Source organism: Trichosurus vulpecula, chromosome 1 (assembly GCF_011100635.1).
Source record: "Trichosurus vulpecula isolate mTriVul1 chromosome 1, mTriVul1.pri, whole genome shotgun sequence".
Classification (NCBI taxonomy): domain Eukaryota; kingdom Metazoa; phylum Chordata; class Mammalia; order Diprotodontia; family Phalangeridae; genus Trichosurus; species Trichosurus vulpecula.
Window position 1 is genome coordinate 3,575,820 of NC_050573.1, and position 16,824 is coordinate 3,592,643.

The 16,824-nt window shown below is 41.7% G+C and overlaps 1 protein-coding gene across 1 annotated transcript; it reads right to left on the bottom strand.

Moving 5' to 3' along the window:
* Window positions 1-218: 218 nt before the first annotated feature.
* LOC118834280 (zinc finger protein 420-like) lies at window positions 219-12,272 on the bottom strand. The gene is made up of 4 exons (XM_036741742.1): window positions 12,237-12,272; window positions 8,231-8,357; window positions 7,652-7,747; window positions 219-3,177 (listed from the first exon to the last, which is right to left on the bottom strand). Exons 1-4 carry the CDS (start codon window positions 12,270-12,272, stop codon window positions 578-580), a joined length of 2,859 nt encoding a protein of 952 aa, XP_036597637.1. The 3' UTR covers window positions 219-577.
* Between the last annotated feature and the right edge of the window lie 4,552 nt (window positions 12,273-16,824).

The following is a 16,824-nucleotide window of genomic DNA, read 5'->3' on the forward strand; positions in this document are numbered from 1 at the left end:
CATGTTCATCACATTGTTAAGGTCTATCCACTATGAACTGTCTTGCTCCACAAGCCCTTTACCCCGACTGATTTATTCTATATTGAATAAATTCATGATGTTCCTCTTCAGTATAAATTTTCTTTTGTAACTTAAGATCTGACCTGCCCCCTTGTAGCATTCCCACATGCAGTTTCTCATCAGACTGAATACTTTGAAATATAGTTAAGACGTGACCTCAAGGAGAAGTACTTTCCACATTTATTAAATCTGCAAGGTTTCTAAAAAGTGTGATTTTATAAAAATTTAGCAAGAAGTTTAAGAAGCACTCCCTCCCACATTTTACTTCTTTCCAGCATGAATACTCTTATGCATACTGAGTTGTGTGGTCAGGTGTTAGCCTCACTTCACCCACCCTCTACATTTAACAATCATAAGTTTTCTTTGCATAAATTCCATGATATTTTTAAAGTTCTTAACCATGCCTAAAAGCCTTCCTACATTCATCATACTCAAAGCTTCTCTCCAGTATGAATTTCCTGGTGTTCCATAAGAGAAGTACTGAGGTGGAAGACCTCACATTCACCATATTTATAATCTACCCATTATGACCTCTCTGATGTTCAATAAGTTTTATCTTCTCACTGAAGGCCTTTCCACATTCATTACATTTATAAAGTTTCTTAGAAGTGTGAATTGCTTGATGTTGACTAAGCTTTCCTTTTATTCGGAAGGCCTTCCCACATTCATTACATTCATAAGGTTTCTCACCACTATGAATTCTTTGATGTTGAATAAGTCTAACCTTTCGGGTGAATGCCTTCCCACATTTATTACATTCATAAGGTTTCTCACCACTATGAATTATCTGATGTTGATTGAGCTGTCCTTTTAGTCGAAAAGCCTTTCCACATTGATCACATTCATATGGTTTCTCACCAGTATGAATTCTCTGATGTTGAATAAGTCTTATCTTCCGGCTGAAGGCCTTTCCGCATTCACTACATTCATAAGGTTTCTCACCAGTGTGAACTGTCTGGTGCTGACTAAGCTGTCCTTTTAGTTGGAAGGCTTTCCCACATTCATTACATTCATAAGATTTTTCACCAGTATGACTTCTCTGGTGTTTAGTAAGAGCTATGTTCCAGTAGAAAGTCTTCCCACATTCATTGCATTCATAAGGTTTCTCACCAGTATGAACTCTCTGGTGTTTATTAAGAGCTGCACTCCAGCGGAAGGCCTTCCCACATTTACTACACTCATAAGGCTTCTCACCAGTATGAATTCTTTGATGGAGAGTAAGAGCAGCACTCCAGAAAAAGGCCTTCCCACATTCATTACATTCATAAGGCTTTTCACCAGTATGCACTCTCTGATGTTTGTTAAGAGCTGTACTCCATCGAAAAGCCTTTCCACAGTCATTACATTCATAAGGTTTCTCACCGGTATGAATTCGCTGATGTTTAGTAAGAGCTGTACTCCAGTAAAAGGCCTTCCCACAGTCATTACATTCATAAGGTTTCTCCCCAGCATGAATTCTCTCATGTTCAATAAGGTTTGATCGATTGCAGAAAGCTTTCCCACATTCATTACATATGTAAGGTTTCTCACCAGTGTGAATTCTCCTGTGTTTAGTAAGAGCTGTACTCCACCTGAAGGTCTTCCCACATTCATTACACATATAAGGTTTCTCACCAGTATGGATTCTCTGATGTTTAATAAGAGCCGTATTCCAGCGGAAGGCCTTACCACATTCATTGCAATCAAAAGATTTCTTACTTGTATGAATTCTTTCATGTCCAGTAAGGTTTGATGACCTGCAAAAGGATTTCCCACATTTATTACATTTGTAAGGTTTCTCACTATTCAGAATTGTTTTTTGTTGGTCATTTTCATGTTTCTCTCCATGATCAATTCTCTGGTGTTGAGTAACTTTTGTCTTCTGGCTACAGGTTGTCCCATACTCATTATATTTATAAGGTTTCTTATCCGTATGAATTCTCTGATGTTTAGTAAGAGCTGACCTCCTTGGGAATGTCTGCCCACATTCATTACATTCATATGGTTTCTCGCCAGTATGAACTCTCTCATGTTCATTAAGGTTAGAACGCCTGCAGAAAGTCTTCCCACATTCATTACATTTATAGGGCTTCTCTCCAGTATGAATTCTCTGATGTTCATTAAGCTGGTCTTTTAATCGGAAGGCTCTTCCACATTCACTACATTCACATGGTTTCTCACCAGTATGAACTGTGCGATGTTTAGTAAGTCCTGCTCGCTGGGAGAACACTTTACCACATTCGTTACATTCATAAGGTTTCTTTCCAATATGACTTCTCTGATGTTGAATAAGTCCTCCCTTCTGATGGAATACTTTCCCACATTCATTATATCTGTAAGATTTTTCACTAGTATGACTTGTCTGATGGTGAGTAAGAGCTAACTTCCATTGGAAGGCTTGCCTACATTTATTAGATTGATAAAGTTTCCCTCCAGTATGAACTAACTGATGCTCAGTAAGTTCTAACCTCTGACTGAAGCCCTCCCTACATATATTACATTCACAAGGTTTCTTTCCTAGATCAGTTCCTTGATGCTGAGTAAACTGAGTTGTCAATTTATCAGTCCTCCCAGATACATTACATGTATAAGGTTTTTCTCCAGAGTGAATTGTTTGATGTTCAGTCAGCCCTGTGCTCTGATGGAAGGTATTCCCACATTCATTAAATTCAAAAAGCTTCTCTCCAGTATCTATTTTACAATTTTCAATAAGGCCTGAATTATACCTCAAAATTTTCCTACTTCCATTATAGTTAGAAAAAGTCTTTGAGCACATTGCATTACATTTTCTCATATCTGTATACTGTCTGCAGCTCATTTTGTGTGTATCATACATATCAAGACCCTTTCCCATTCTTGGTTGTGGAAAAAGCACTAGCCTAGGATTAAAGACTCTACCATGCCTATTATATTCATGGTTTCTTGATACACTAGCAAGTTTCTTTTCCATGGTTTTGACTGGCCAGGAGTATTTCTCCTCAGAGTCCTTTTGCATCTCTAAGTTGCCATCACATTGCCAGGCTTTGCTCAATTTGGAGAAAAAGGAGCCATCCGTTATAAGTCTTTCTGGTGATGTTTCTTCCATTGAAATGTCCAGATTTTGAGATGATCCCATGGACTCTTGCTGACTCTTCCAATCTGAAAGAAATGGAAAATGTAAATAATACTTATAGCCCTGGATCAACACAATCTTATCTCCAGGTACTCATTAAAAAAATTAATTTACCAGATTTTTCAGCAAATTTTCCTCCAGCAGCTCATATCAAATAAAGACTGCAACCCCATTAGTTTTGCTCTTGGATTGATAAAACATGAGACTGCTATATGCATATGCTTTTAGGTCTTCCTTATGTGGAACATGCCACTGACCAACTTCTGTCTTTTAAAACTAGTAGCAAGTACTTTTCATGCCTGCTTTATAGGATAATCTTGAGTTGTTTTAATGCTAGACTCTGTCATCCCTAACTTTACAGATCACTCCTTTTAATGGTCTCAATCTTTTATTTTACTATATTAATTTGATATATTTTTACCCACTATTTCTTTTGTCATTAGATAATAAAATCTTTTTGTAATTAGATTACAGAAAAGTGTAATTAGGTATCACTTTAAATTCATAAATTAATTTAAGTAGTAGTCACTTTTATCAGGCTGGTGTACTCTATCCATGAACAATGAATGTCCAAATGACATGTCTGTAGTGTTTGAACATAACGAGCAAGCTAGTCTTCAGAGACTAAAATTGGGAGGCATAGGGAAGAAAGTTATTAAGTACCTACTATGTGCCAGGTGCTGTGCTGAGCATTTTACAAATATTATCTAATTTCATCTTTACAACAATCCTGGAAAGCAGGTATTATTATTACCTCCGTTTTACAGATAAGAACACTGAGACAGAGAGAGATTAAGTTACTTGCTTAGGATAAGACAGCCAGTGTCTGAGCCCAGATGGGTACTCAGATTTTCTTGACTTCAGGTCCAGAGCTCCAACCACTATACCACCTAGTTGCCCTACCCAAGTAAAAGACTTTCTGATAATTGGATTGGACTAAATAGAAATTGATGATTCTAAGAAAACAAGAAATATCAAACAAAAACATACTGAAAAAAAAAAGAAAATATAAGGTAATTTATATTAAAAGGTGACTTGCATCAAAGAAGAAAAAAAAAATCTAAGAGTCATTATGCTTCCAGAAAATCATGACCAAAAAAATAGAGCCTAGATATCGTATTTCAAGAAATCATGAAAGAAAATTGCCCAGAAATATTAGAACTAGAGAGCAGAAAGAATCTACCAGTCACCTCCTAAAAAAGTGAAAATTCCCTGATAATGTCACAGCCAAAAAACAGAGCATCCAGGTCAAAGAAAAATTATTGCAAGCATCCAGAAGAAAAGAAAAAATTCAAAGATGAAGGAATCACAGGAAGAATCACACAAGATTTAGCTGATACCATTATCTAGGAGAGCAGAGCTTGAAATGTTCTAAAACGCAAAAGATTCAGGTGTACAATTATAACTAACCAATCTAGCAAAACTGAGTATAATACTACAGAGGGAAATATAGCTTTAATAAAACAGAAGACTTCCAAGCAATTCTAGTATAAAAACCAGAGCTGAGTATAAACTATTTTGTCCAGTTATATGCTAACAAAAACGACAAATTAAATGGATGAATATTTACAAATTAAATGCCCAGATTAACAGATCAAAAATTAGAATTTAAATAAACAAAACTCAGAAAAAGAAATTGAACAAGCCACAAAAGGACTCCGAAAACAAAAAAAAACCTGTGAATTTTATCACACATTCAAATAATAATTAACACGAGTATTGCATAAACTGTTTATAAAAACAGGGAAAGATGGTATCCTACCAAATTTCTTCTTTAATGCAAATTTGTTCTTGATATACAAACCAGAAAAAAATCAATACAAAGAAAGAAAGGTATAGGTCAATATCCCTAATCTTAAGTACAATATTTTTTTGAGGGAGGAAGGCAGGGCAATTGGGGTTAAGTGACTTGCCCAAGGTTACACAGCTAGTAAGTGTATCAAGTGTCTGAGGCCGGATTTGAACTCAGGTCCTCCTGACTCCAGGGCTGGTGCTCTACTCACTGCACCGCCTAGCTGCCCCTTAAGTACAATATTAACAAAGAATATATAGCAATATATAAAAAGATTATATACAATGACTAGTTTGGATTTATACCAGAAATGTAAGGTTGATTCAAACTAGGAAAACAATATATATAACAGATTATATTTATAACAAGAACAACCAAAAACTAATGATTATGTCAACAGATACAGAAAAAGCTATTTATAAAATGTAACACCCATTTCTCTTAGAATACTAAAAAATAATTTGCAAAAATGCACCTTTCCTTAATATGATAAGCAGTATCTACTTAAAACACAAGCTAGCATAATATATAACGGGGACACACTAGAGGCATTTCCAGTAAGTTCAGGGGTAAACCAAGGATGTCCATTATTACCACTATTATTTCACGTAGTGCTAGAAATGCTAGCTATAGTAGACAAGAAAAAAGAAAAAGAAATTGAGGAAATAAACATAGGCAAAGAGGAAACAAAATTATTGCTTTTGGCATATACTGTGATGATTTACTTACAGAACCCTAGAGTCAACTAAAAAATTAACTGAAATAATAACGTCAACAAATTTGCAGGATGTAACAAAAAATCCACATAAATAATCAGCATTCCTATAGGTTACCAACAAAAGCTAGCATCTTCTTATTAAGATATACAAAGGAACTATGTACAAACACAAACACTAGTTAGTGTTTATAAATAAGCATTATTTGTGGAAATAAAGAACTGAGTAATGCTCATGCACAGAACAAGCCAATATCGTAAAAATGATCATATTACCCAAGTTAATTTACCTATTCAGTGCTACGCCAATAAAAACCCTGAAAGACCACTTTACAGAGATGGATAAAAATTAACATAATTCGACTGTAGGTACAAAAGGTCAGAATGCTAAAGGAAATAATGAAAAAAAGTGGGAAGGTGATCTAGCAGCACCCAATCCTTTTTTGGGAGGGGTGGGGAAGGCAGGGCAATTGAGGTTAAGCGACTTGAGTACCTGATCTTTAACTATACTGCAACTTAGTAAACCTCAAAATGATCTGGTGCTAGCTAAACAATAGAGATCTATCAGTGGAACAGATTAGGTACACAACATATAGAAGGAAATAAATCTTGTACTCTAGTCAAGTGTTCAGTGGACCCAAAGACACTGATTACGGAGATAAGGACGATCTGACAAGAAATACCGGGAAAACTGGACAGCGGTGCGGAGGGAATTAGGTTTATACCAACAGTCAATAAGATAAACTTGAAATGGATATATTACCTAAGTTTAGAAGATCACAACATATGCAAATTGGAGGAAAGAAATGATCTTTCAGATCTACGGACTGGGGGAATTCTGATGAAAAAGGGAAAAAGAGGATTATAGAAGGCAAAATGGACAATTTTGATTATATAAAATTTAAAAAGTTTTTAATAAACAAAACAGATGCAGTTAAAACAAGAAAGTAAACAATTTACTGGGGGGGGGGAATCTACGTAACAAGTTTCATTTTGAAACTATGCAGGGAACAGATTCAAATTTATGAGAACAAGAGCCATTCTCTACTTGATAAAGGGTAAAAGCATATAAAGGGGCAATTTTCAAAGGAAGAAATCCAAACCATCAACAGCCACATGAAAATTTAAGAAATGGAAATCAAAGTAACTCTGGGAATCTATCTCAGACCCATCAGATGGTCAAACATGACAAAAAAGGTAACTGACAAATGCTGGACGATCTACAGGAAAAGAAGACATTGTTCGTGGAGCTGTGAATCAGTCCAGCTCTTCTGAAAAGCAATTTAGAATTATGCCCCCCAAAGTCACTGAAGTGCATGTGTCCTTTGACTCAGTAATACCGAAAAAGAAGAAAAGGACCCATAGGTATAATAATCATGATGATGAAAATAATAATGACGATATTAAACACATAGTGCTTTCAAGTTTAAAAAGCACTTTTATCTCAGTTGAGACCAACAGACAGAGTGACCTGCCCAGGGTTAGAGAGATAGTAGATGTCTGAGGCCAGATCTGAACTGAGTGGATACAGCGTTGGGCCTGAAGGCAGGAAGATTTTTCTTCCTAAGTTCAAATCTGGCCTCAGATACTTCCTAGCTGGGAGACCCTGGGCAAGTCACTTCACCCTGTTTGCTTCAGTTGCTCATCTGTAAAATGAGCTGGAAAAGGAAATGGCAAACCACTCCAGTACTTTTGCCAAGAAAACCCCAAATGGGGTCACAGTCAGACACGACTGAGATGACTCAACAACAACTTCATGCTTTATGGAAAAGCAGAATGAAATGAGGCAGAGCAGGAAAGCAAAAAAAAGAGGAAGCCAAAGACCTATGTCTGAGAGCCCACCTTCATTCAGCTGATGCGGAGACCCGTGAAGGAGCTGATGACTGGCAGCCCCAGCTTCTCTCGACAGGCCCAGAGAGCTCCCTGTTGAACATTTCACAATGACCAACAGACTAATGTTTACAATGACTCATCTGCCTAGTCCACCACTTACCTGTATGGATAAATCCTGGGCCTTCTCCTGCAGGAATCCAAGGTTTCCTCCCCTGCTCCAACTGGCAGATCACTTCTGGTTTGGAAAGTGCAAGTCCTGCTCATTGGAAATGGGAAAGAGTCAGGACAGAGGACCAGCTGAGGATTCAGTCCCAAAGCCTGCCCCTCTGGGGTTAAATGGTTAGAGGCAGGAAGGGCCACAAGCATCATCTTTTATTGTGCTGCTAAGCAGCTTGGGGACAAAGGGCACAAAATGGACTCTATGAAAGAAAACAGTTCATTTCCTTGACCTGCTCCTTGCTAAGAGGCGAGGAACCATCCACGTATTTCAGGCATCTGCACTGAGACTTAAAGGGAGGATTAAATTATAAGGAACAGGGAATGTAGGAACTTGAACCTTATGGACCACAGTCAAGGGACCAATTTCCAGGTGTAGAAAATAAAACCTTTTACCTATGAACTAACAGTACATGCGTCCTGTCTTTCTTGGTTGAAAAAGGATCCGGAACCTCTGTGCACGCCAACTAACAACAGCTCATTATTCCATTCCCCCCTCTGATGGGCAGTCCATGGTCCTCACCCAGGCAGACCAAGTTCTTGTAGTTCTCGAGCATCACCTCCCTGTACAGCTCCTTCTGGGAAAGGTCCAACTGCCCCCACTCCTCGGGGGTAAAGTCCACAGCCACATCCCCAAAGGTCACTGATTCCTAAAACAAATAGATATGTTTTTACCTCATATAGATCTGGAAGAGAAGTGCATTTTCACAGGAACTATCCAGATTCGTTCTGCCTCTTCAGGCTTTAGTAAATAAAGTATTTATTAACAGAAGCCATATTCCAGGCACTGTGCTAAGCACTACGGATACAAATAAAAGGAAGATAGTCCCTGACTTCAAGCAGCTTACATTCTAATGGAGGAAGACAACACAGAAAGTGGGGGTGGTTTAAGAAAAGAGCACCCACTTGGGGAAAAGGCAGCTGTCAAAGAGGAGGAGAAGGTCAGAGAGCTGCTCCCTTCCTGAAATAGCAGTCCAGGGGAGGCAGCAGTCAATTAGAAGAGCAAAGCCTTGGCGAGAACTTTGTCCCGGGAGAAAAGCTGGTTGTCAAGGAGACAGAAAAGGCTGGAGAGTCAAGTCTGCAGTGAAGAGTCTTCCTAGCACCTCCTCTGTGACACAGTCCGTACGAGATTCCAAATCATCAAACAGAACAATAATAACTCGTGTTTTAATCATGATTCGGGGCTTATGGAGTACTTAACTTAAAGCAACCCTAGGAGGCAGGTACAACATACATGACGCCCATTTTAGAGAATGCAAAGCTAGAACTAGGAAAGGATAAGTGGGAAGCAGATGGACCTTATAGTTAATAAATCTGGGTGTGGGGTCCTGGCAGCCAGTTCACTCCCTTGCTCTTCCCATTACAGCCTGTTGTCTCTTGCTTCAGAGCCCAAGTTCACTAGAATGAATGCGCTCTCACCAGGGGACACAATTATGGATTGCCTTTGACTTGTTGCTTGTTTCCTGCTAGTTTGAGGTTTTGTTTTATTTAAATAAACAGAAAGCTGTTTACTCTTTCTCCACTCCTCCATAGAGCGTTTGAAATAGTGATCTTAATGGCAAGCTCCAGAATTATGTGATTCTTAGAATAAATCTCTGCACAGTGAGTTCATTGCACATTAGGAATGCTTCTAGCCCCTTAACAAAGTGTATGCCAAATTCCCTGAATCTAATACGCAGCAAGTGTGCCTTCTTACTGGTTCCATAACCAACACTGGGCATTAGGATCTGGGATCGTCTTTGCACTCTGTTGTCAATGACCCCTGGTTGATGCCCATTTCACTCGGTCTTGACAAATCGTGCTGACCGGGGTGGGATGAACCTCACTGGTCTCTTGTGGAAATAAGAACAAACAAAATCTAAACACCACATTTTAATGGCTAACTACAAGGAAACTGCACAGAGATACTGAAAACAGAGGGTGGTGCCAGGCAATTTACTTTTGTTATTTCTTGCATTATGACATTCAGGTTTTTTCATTTGTTTTGTTCTTCTAAGAGACTTAAAATTCCCAAGTTGTTTCTGCACGTCTCCTCTCCCAGCTCGGTGCGCTCTGCTCCTGCGGCTCACTTTTAATGTTACTGTCACTCAGACTGTCTTTCACTCATGAACACTCCCATCCCCACTCAGGCATTCTCTCTGTTGTTTCTCGTGACGTTAACAATGACAGTTAGCGTTCAGACGGCGCTCGCTGCGCGCCCAGCCCTGTGCCAAGCACTTTACTAACATCACCTCATGTGACCCTCACAACGGCCCGGGGAGGCGGGTGCTATTACGATCCCCATTTTACAGATGAGGAAACTGAGGCAAGCAGATGCAGTGACTCGTGCTAGTCAATATCTGAGGCTGGATTTGAAATCGGGTTTGGCTGACCCTGGGCCCAGAATGCTATTCACCGGGCAACCCATCTGCCTTTCTTTGGAGAGACTTGCCCTAGTGGGTTCAAGTTTTTCTATTCTGTCCATTATTCCTATTGTAGAAGCCATCAATTCTGCTTTTATAATTTTTTTCCCCTCTCTTTTAAACCACTGAGAAACATCCCACTGCAGTTCCAAGATTTCTTGGGAATCCACGCGGTCCTCTCTCATGAGGTGCTGATTCATTTTCTTCTATCTTGAAATACTTACTCACAGATGTCTGGACCGTTTTACTCCATCTAGAAGCCAGAGTTTCTCCTGCTATTGCCTTCTCAAAAGCATCTGCTCATGCTCAAGGTTTTTAATTGAGTTTTCTTCCTCCTGAAGTCATTGGTGATTTCATTCTTTTTTTTATATTCCCCCAATGTTCCCTTTCTGAAATCCTGCCCTCTGACGGCAGTTTCCCTGGGGAAGAGTTGATCAATGGAACAGACTAGGTACACATCAAGAAACAGCCCAGGGTCCCACAGCCAGTTTAGGTCACAGGCAGGTCTGAAACCTGGTCTTCCAGGTCAGCTTTCTATCCACTGGGCTAAGGTATCTCATCAAAGGTCATACTATAAACAATCAAAGGAGCAGAGAGAGAGCACTATCCTTCACAATTATGAATAGAAGACCTAAGAAGGGACAGAAAGGATCACAGAAAATTATAGAAATGTTTAATTACAAAAAATTGAAAGGTTTGTAAAAGGAAACTGAATAACAAATTAGTGATTTGGAGCACTCTTTCTCACGGCTGCTCATTTTGAGAAGTTTTTGTTCACCTTCCTTGGCCCTGTGTTCACTGACCAGCCCATCTGTCAGGCTTGGCTCTGAAACAGAGCTGAAGAGGAAACTCCCCTGCCACCGCTCCCACCTTCCTTCCATGAGGAGCGGGGAAAATGCCTCACACTGTCAGGCATGACTGGTTTTGCTGAGCTACCTTTTTCCTCTTTAAAAAAAAAATCTTTGTTATAAGGGGACAGCTCACTGACTACGGAACAGGAGAAGGATATGTTCAAAAATAAAGATGATATAAAAACAAAGGATGCCAATAAAAATAAGATTTTTAAAACATAACTTATTTACATTGTGCTTTAAGGTGTACAAAGCTCATTACACGTGGCCTTTCATTTGATGCTTACAACAACTCTGTAAGGTAGTTGCTATTATTACCCGCATTTATAGATGAGAAAACTGAGGCTCAGAGACAATCAGGTGATTTTTCTGGGGTCACACAGCTAGTAAGTGTCCGAAATAATATTTGAACTTAAGTTTTCATGAATCCAAGTCCAGGACTCTATCCAGTGCACTACCTCTAGCTGCCTCAATAAAAGTTGAATCTGAAGAAAGGAGAGAGAACTGATTAAGATTAGATTACGAGCAGGGACTTTAGAAAAATAACAAACAAGTTAATAGACTAGTACCCTGCCATGGTGAAAATATTAACATACCAAGAACTAATGGATTTAAAACCTATTTTGAAAATTATAATCTTGACTATTAATGGGCTGAATTCACCAATAAAAGGAAGTTGTTTGTACAATGAATTAAAAAACAAAAATCTAAATTTTTTTCTTACATGAAAACATCTAATGAGAAGGGAAGTATGTAGCTGAATGTAACTTGAATAAAATAAATTTTGTGTCAGATGAATAGAAAAAAAGAGGAAATGCAATCATTAATTCTGGAAAACAGATATCATCATGAGAGAAGCAGGGAAAATACCTTATGATCATAGGCATCATATACAACAAAAGATGAAAAAGAGGAATTCATCACTGTAGATGAATAAAATCTATGTTGGCAAAACAAAAGAGACCTATCATGACCTCTAAATGGATACCTCAACAATTCTTAGACTCCCAGGCAAATTATACAAATAACCTCTACATGTTAGGACACAAACTTATAACCCATGCTGAAAGACAGAAATCTTAAATATATGCCATACAGACAATAACTCGATAAAGGAAAAATTAAGGAAACATACCACCCTAAGCGAAAGCTAAATAATGAAAGGGTCAAAAGACTATATAATAAGACAGATTAAAAATCATGTAATAGAGAATAAGAAGAAAATGTGGGAAATACCAAGATAGTGTATTTGAAGAAAGAGCATACATCTGCTCACCTTTTGGGTCTTGGCTGTCAGAAGCCCAGGGACCATTATCTCTTCTGCAAAGGAGACTACCTCCTCCTGATGAAGGCAGATTCTTCAGAAGGCAGAACTGGGGAAGAAAAGGTACCATGAGGGGAATAGTGACCCTTCCCTGCAGTTCCCAGGCCCATGAAGCAACCTTCCCTATACAACTCCTTGCAGTGGTGATAAACAAAAAAGAAATGAGGCTTTCTAGAATCCAGTTTAATGCATTAAACATCTTTTATGCACAAGGTACTGTGCTACCTGAAGGGGAGTAAAAATGAAACTATCTCTACTTTAAGGATCTCTCTCTCTCCCACCCATCTCCTTCCCTCTTGCTCTTGCCTCTCCCTCTTTCTCTTTTCTTCCTTCCCCCCCTTTCTCTTTCTCTCTCTCTCTGTAAACAGAGAGAATCCATCTCTCTCTCTATCGCTGCCAAAAGCATGGCATTTAATAGAGTATCAAAAGGTGGAGGAGTCAACTGCGGACATTCTCTTCTCAATCTGACTCTCACTAATGGGGAGTGCCTGGTGGTTGGGATGGAAATGATAAAAACTGGGAAGGAAGTGATCGCTCCAACCTAGAATTTTTGTTAGAAAAGAGGAGAAGAAATCTGGGCATAGTCACACACTAATCATAGATATTATGAAAGCAAATTTCAGAGAGTCCAGGGGAAGGAGAAGTAGGGTTCCTTGAGAGTAAAATGCTTCAGAAAAGTTGGTCCAGAAGGAATAAGAGGTGCTCAAGAATGAAATTCTAAAGACACAATGGGAAATTATTCCAACGAAATGGAAAAATGGAATCTAACTGAAGAGATCAGTGTGGATGCAAAGGGAGCTCCCCAACTTAGATTCTTAAAAGAATGTACAGAATCAAAGCCAAGGATCAGGCTATAACACTCCTGTTAAAAAAGAGTGTCAGGAACACCAGAGATCCAGATGAGCTGAGGCTGGTGAAGGAAACTAGGGACAACAAAAGAGTAGTTCTTAAAGCTGTTGTTGTGGTGTTTGTCCTTCTTTCTCAAACAGGACCATGATATCAGGGAAATGATGATATGACTTGCAGTTGACTTTGATTTGAGTGAGGGAGGGCTGTGCAAGGTCACCAGCCTCACTTTCTCCTCCAGAGCCATCTGGATCCAGTGACCAGATATTCATCAGGATAACTGGAGATGACCTAGGATGCCATGGGAGACCCTGGCCTTTTAGGCTAAGGCCTTTTCAGGTTCTCACTTTGAGTGAGGTAATGCCCATTCAGTGAAAAGGTCTCTTTAAGAAGTTAATCAAGGGATGGTCCCTTTAATCAAAACTCAAAAAAAAAAATCAAACTGGAAGGGGGAGACCTTTAGGGTTCCTGGGCAAAAGAGAAACAGGACAAACATAACAGTGGGTAGCTTCTCCCTCTCAATCTCCCTCCTCTTGGTCCTCTGCCCAAAGGAAGGTACAAGGTATATTTCGATGGCTGAAGGCTGCCTCCTTTACTTCAGGTTTACTGGCTAGATTTCTTTCTCAAAAAACGAAGCCTTAAACCCAGTTCACTCTGGAGCTCAGAGACTGGACAATAGGTCCCTGCCCTCCTAGAGCACAGAGTAAATGTAAATACTAAATAGTAACTGTTTCTCTTAAAGCTACAATGGGAGAAAGGTAAGGCTCAAAGAATGAACAGGACCATTGCTCAGAGAGAAAAACATGATAGTAACTGATAAAAGAAAAAGCAGATGTACTCAATTCTTGTTCTGTTCTTGTTTTCTCCTTGAAGGAAGATGACCTTTACATTGGAAATAAGAAGACAAAAGATTAGCAAGGAACTGATACCCAAGCTAATCAAGGAGACAGTAAAAGGACCCTAACAGACCTGACATTCTCCATGGGGAAACACCACAGAAAAGGAGAGAGATGCCTCAGGGATTGCAAAGGGTCAAGGTTATCCCCATTAAGAGAACAATCCATGAACAATAAGCCAGTGGCCTTGTCTTCAACAGCTTGGGAAATTCTAGAAGCAGTTACTGAAGAGATAGGAGATGACATTTAAAAAGGAGAGGATTAAGAAAAGCCGGCTGAACCTAATTTCCTTTTTTAATGGAATGGCCAAGCTAGGTGAGGGAAATGCTGTGGATGTCACACACCTAAATCTGCGCAATGGACCTCATACTATTCTCATGGAGAAGATGGACAGAAACAGACTAGAAGTAATGCAACCAGATGGATTCCAAACTGGCTGGATGAGACTGGGCTCCAAGTGTCAGTGGAGTGCCCCAGGAATCGGTGGTTGGGGAGATGCAGTTTAACCTTGTTAGCGATGACCTAGAAAAAGGCCCATCAAAGCTGTAACTGACTCCACGCGGGAGGCATCTCTAACATAGCAGGTGAAGGAGCCCAATCCCGAAGGATCTTCTCCCCCCACCCCTTTTTTGTGGATCCTACATGCTAAGAATAGCTTTACATTTTTAAATACAGATTTATGGTATGATTTTAAATGTATAAACCATCCTTTGCTCATGGATCCTATAAAAACGTTCAGCAGGCTGGATTTGGCTCTCAGGACACACTTTGCTGAACTCTAGGCTAGCTCAGGGAGGCAGGGATAGACATCTGTTATTCTGAAAAAGATCTGAAGGTTTGAGTAGACCACAAGCTCTAGATTATCTGAGTCCCTTCTCTCTAAGGATTTCCTGAAGAACCCCGGGCCCCCTTCCTCAGAGCAAATCCCCTCTCCCCCACCCCAGATATACAGGGCCTGACTCACCAGCTCCTGCCTCCTGTCTCACTGGACCTCCCAGGCAGCACACATCCCCACCGGCCCCAGGGTTAGACCTGGAGGGAGGGCCTCCCTCAAAGAATTTCTCTTCAGCCACAGAGACGGAGGAGGAGTCAGAGAGGTAAAAGGGAAATCGAGGAGATGGGTGTCCCCCAAAAGCCAGAGTAGGGAACCTAGCAGTAACCAGGAGGAGGCGTGACGCGCAGTGTCCACGGGGACTGAAGGTTTTGGCAGAGGAGGCCACGGGTCAGCGCGGGGGATAACGGGGTGGGAGTCAGCCTGCGAGGAGTCAAGAGCGGGGCAGGAAGTCGAGGAGCCGCTGTAGACACCTCTGAGCAATTCGGCCACAGACAAGAGAAGGAGGGCAGGAGGCGAGGGGCAGTGGGGGCGGGGGGAGGCGGGGGTGTATCTACAGGCAATAGGGTAGGAGCCAACAGTGGGGGAGAGACAGGGGGATGCCAGAGGGGGTAGGGGAGGAGACTAGATGGAATGAGACCAGCTGCGCCGGGGAGGGCTCGGCCTTGGTCAGGAGGAGGGCCCCTTCATCATGGGAGGGGGGAGAAGTGAGAAGGAGGGCCGGGGATGAGAGGCAGCTTGTCTGGGGACAGTTTCCCTCTTCTCCCCTCGGAGCCTTTGCCCAGGCCGTCCCCCAGGCCAGGCATCCTGGCCCTGCTCACCTACTCTGGGCTACAGAAAGAGCTTTTAGACCCGCCCCAGGTGAGAACACCGCACCTTTAATTCCCCCCGGAACCCAGGTACCCATTTGTTTGCGTTCATAGCTCCAGGAGGGCTAATGCCAGGCCACCCCACGCATGCTAAGTGCCACCCTCCGCTGGCCCGCCGCGGACTGGCGGGCACACACCGCCCAACTGCTGAATGGGCGTGCCCCACGGGGTAGGGGCGGGGCTTGGAGAGGACAGGGAAGCGTGCAGCGGGGCTGGCGCTCCGCCTACTCCCTCTGCTGGGGCCCGGACAGCGGCTCCGGGGGCTTTTCCGGGTCCGCCCGCCGGTTTCCTAGCTCCCACTCACCCGGGATCCGGGACGCACAGGCCAGGCTGGCGGCGGCCGAGAAGGAGCGGAGCCCAGGGTAATGCCATAGTCCTCAGAGCGGCTGCTGCTCCTTCAGCAGAGGAAGTGACGTCACAAGATCCGTCCACTCCAAGGACTTCGGCTGTGTTTCCATGGCAACCCTGGGCTGTCTGCGCAAAGCCTGCTGGAAGATGTAGTTTACTGGGCCAGCTAGCCGGCTCTGCAGGGCTAGAGCGCCCTGCCTGGAGGCAAGAAGACTTCTTCCTGAGTTCAAATACGGCCTCTGTCACTGGCTGGCTTTGTGACCCTGGGCAAGTCGCTTCACCCTGTTTGCCTCCATTTCCTTATTTGTAAAATGACCTGGAGGAGGAAATGGTAAACCACTCCAGTATCTTTGCCAAGAAAGCCCCAAATGGGGTCACGAAGAGTCGGACATGACTGAAATGACTGAACTACAAAGAAGTATAGAGGTCCAGCCACGCCACATGTGCGCAGGCCCAGAAGGCGGTTCCAAGCCAGGCTTTTCAGCTCTCCTACAGGCTCCCTCCAACCCCAAGTCCCCAGGGGTCGAGTCTATCTTTGCTGAACATCTAGCGCATACTCTGTAGCGTCCCACCCAGCCCTCTTGGGTCTCTATTAGAAAGGGTGGGAGGTGAGGAAGGAGGTTTGCATCTTTCTAGTCCCTGAGCCCCTATCCATGTGCTCCTGTGGATTATCAGTGAATAGGAGAGGATTTTTTTCCTTATCTATGAGCCCCCATCTGTGTGCTCTGGTGGATTATCAGTGGATAGCA

Coding starts and splice junctions, on each gene's coding strand:
- LOC118834280 (XM_036741742.1), bottom strand. CDS start 12,272: ATGGTCCCTGGGCTTCTGACAGCCAAGACCCAAAAG. Junction 7,748..8,230: donor CAAGAACTTGGTCTGCCTGG/GTGAGGACCATG, acceptor TCCAATGAGCAG/GACTTGCACTTTCCAAACCA. Junction 3,178..7,651: donor CCCAGGATTTATCCATACAG/GTAAGTGGTGGA, acceptor CATTTCTTTCAG/ATTGGAAGAGTCAGCAAGAG.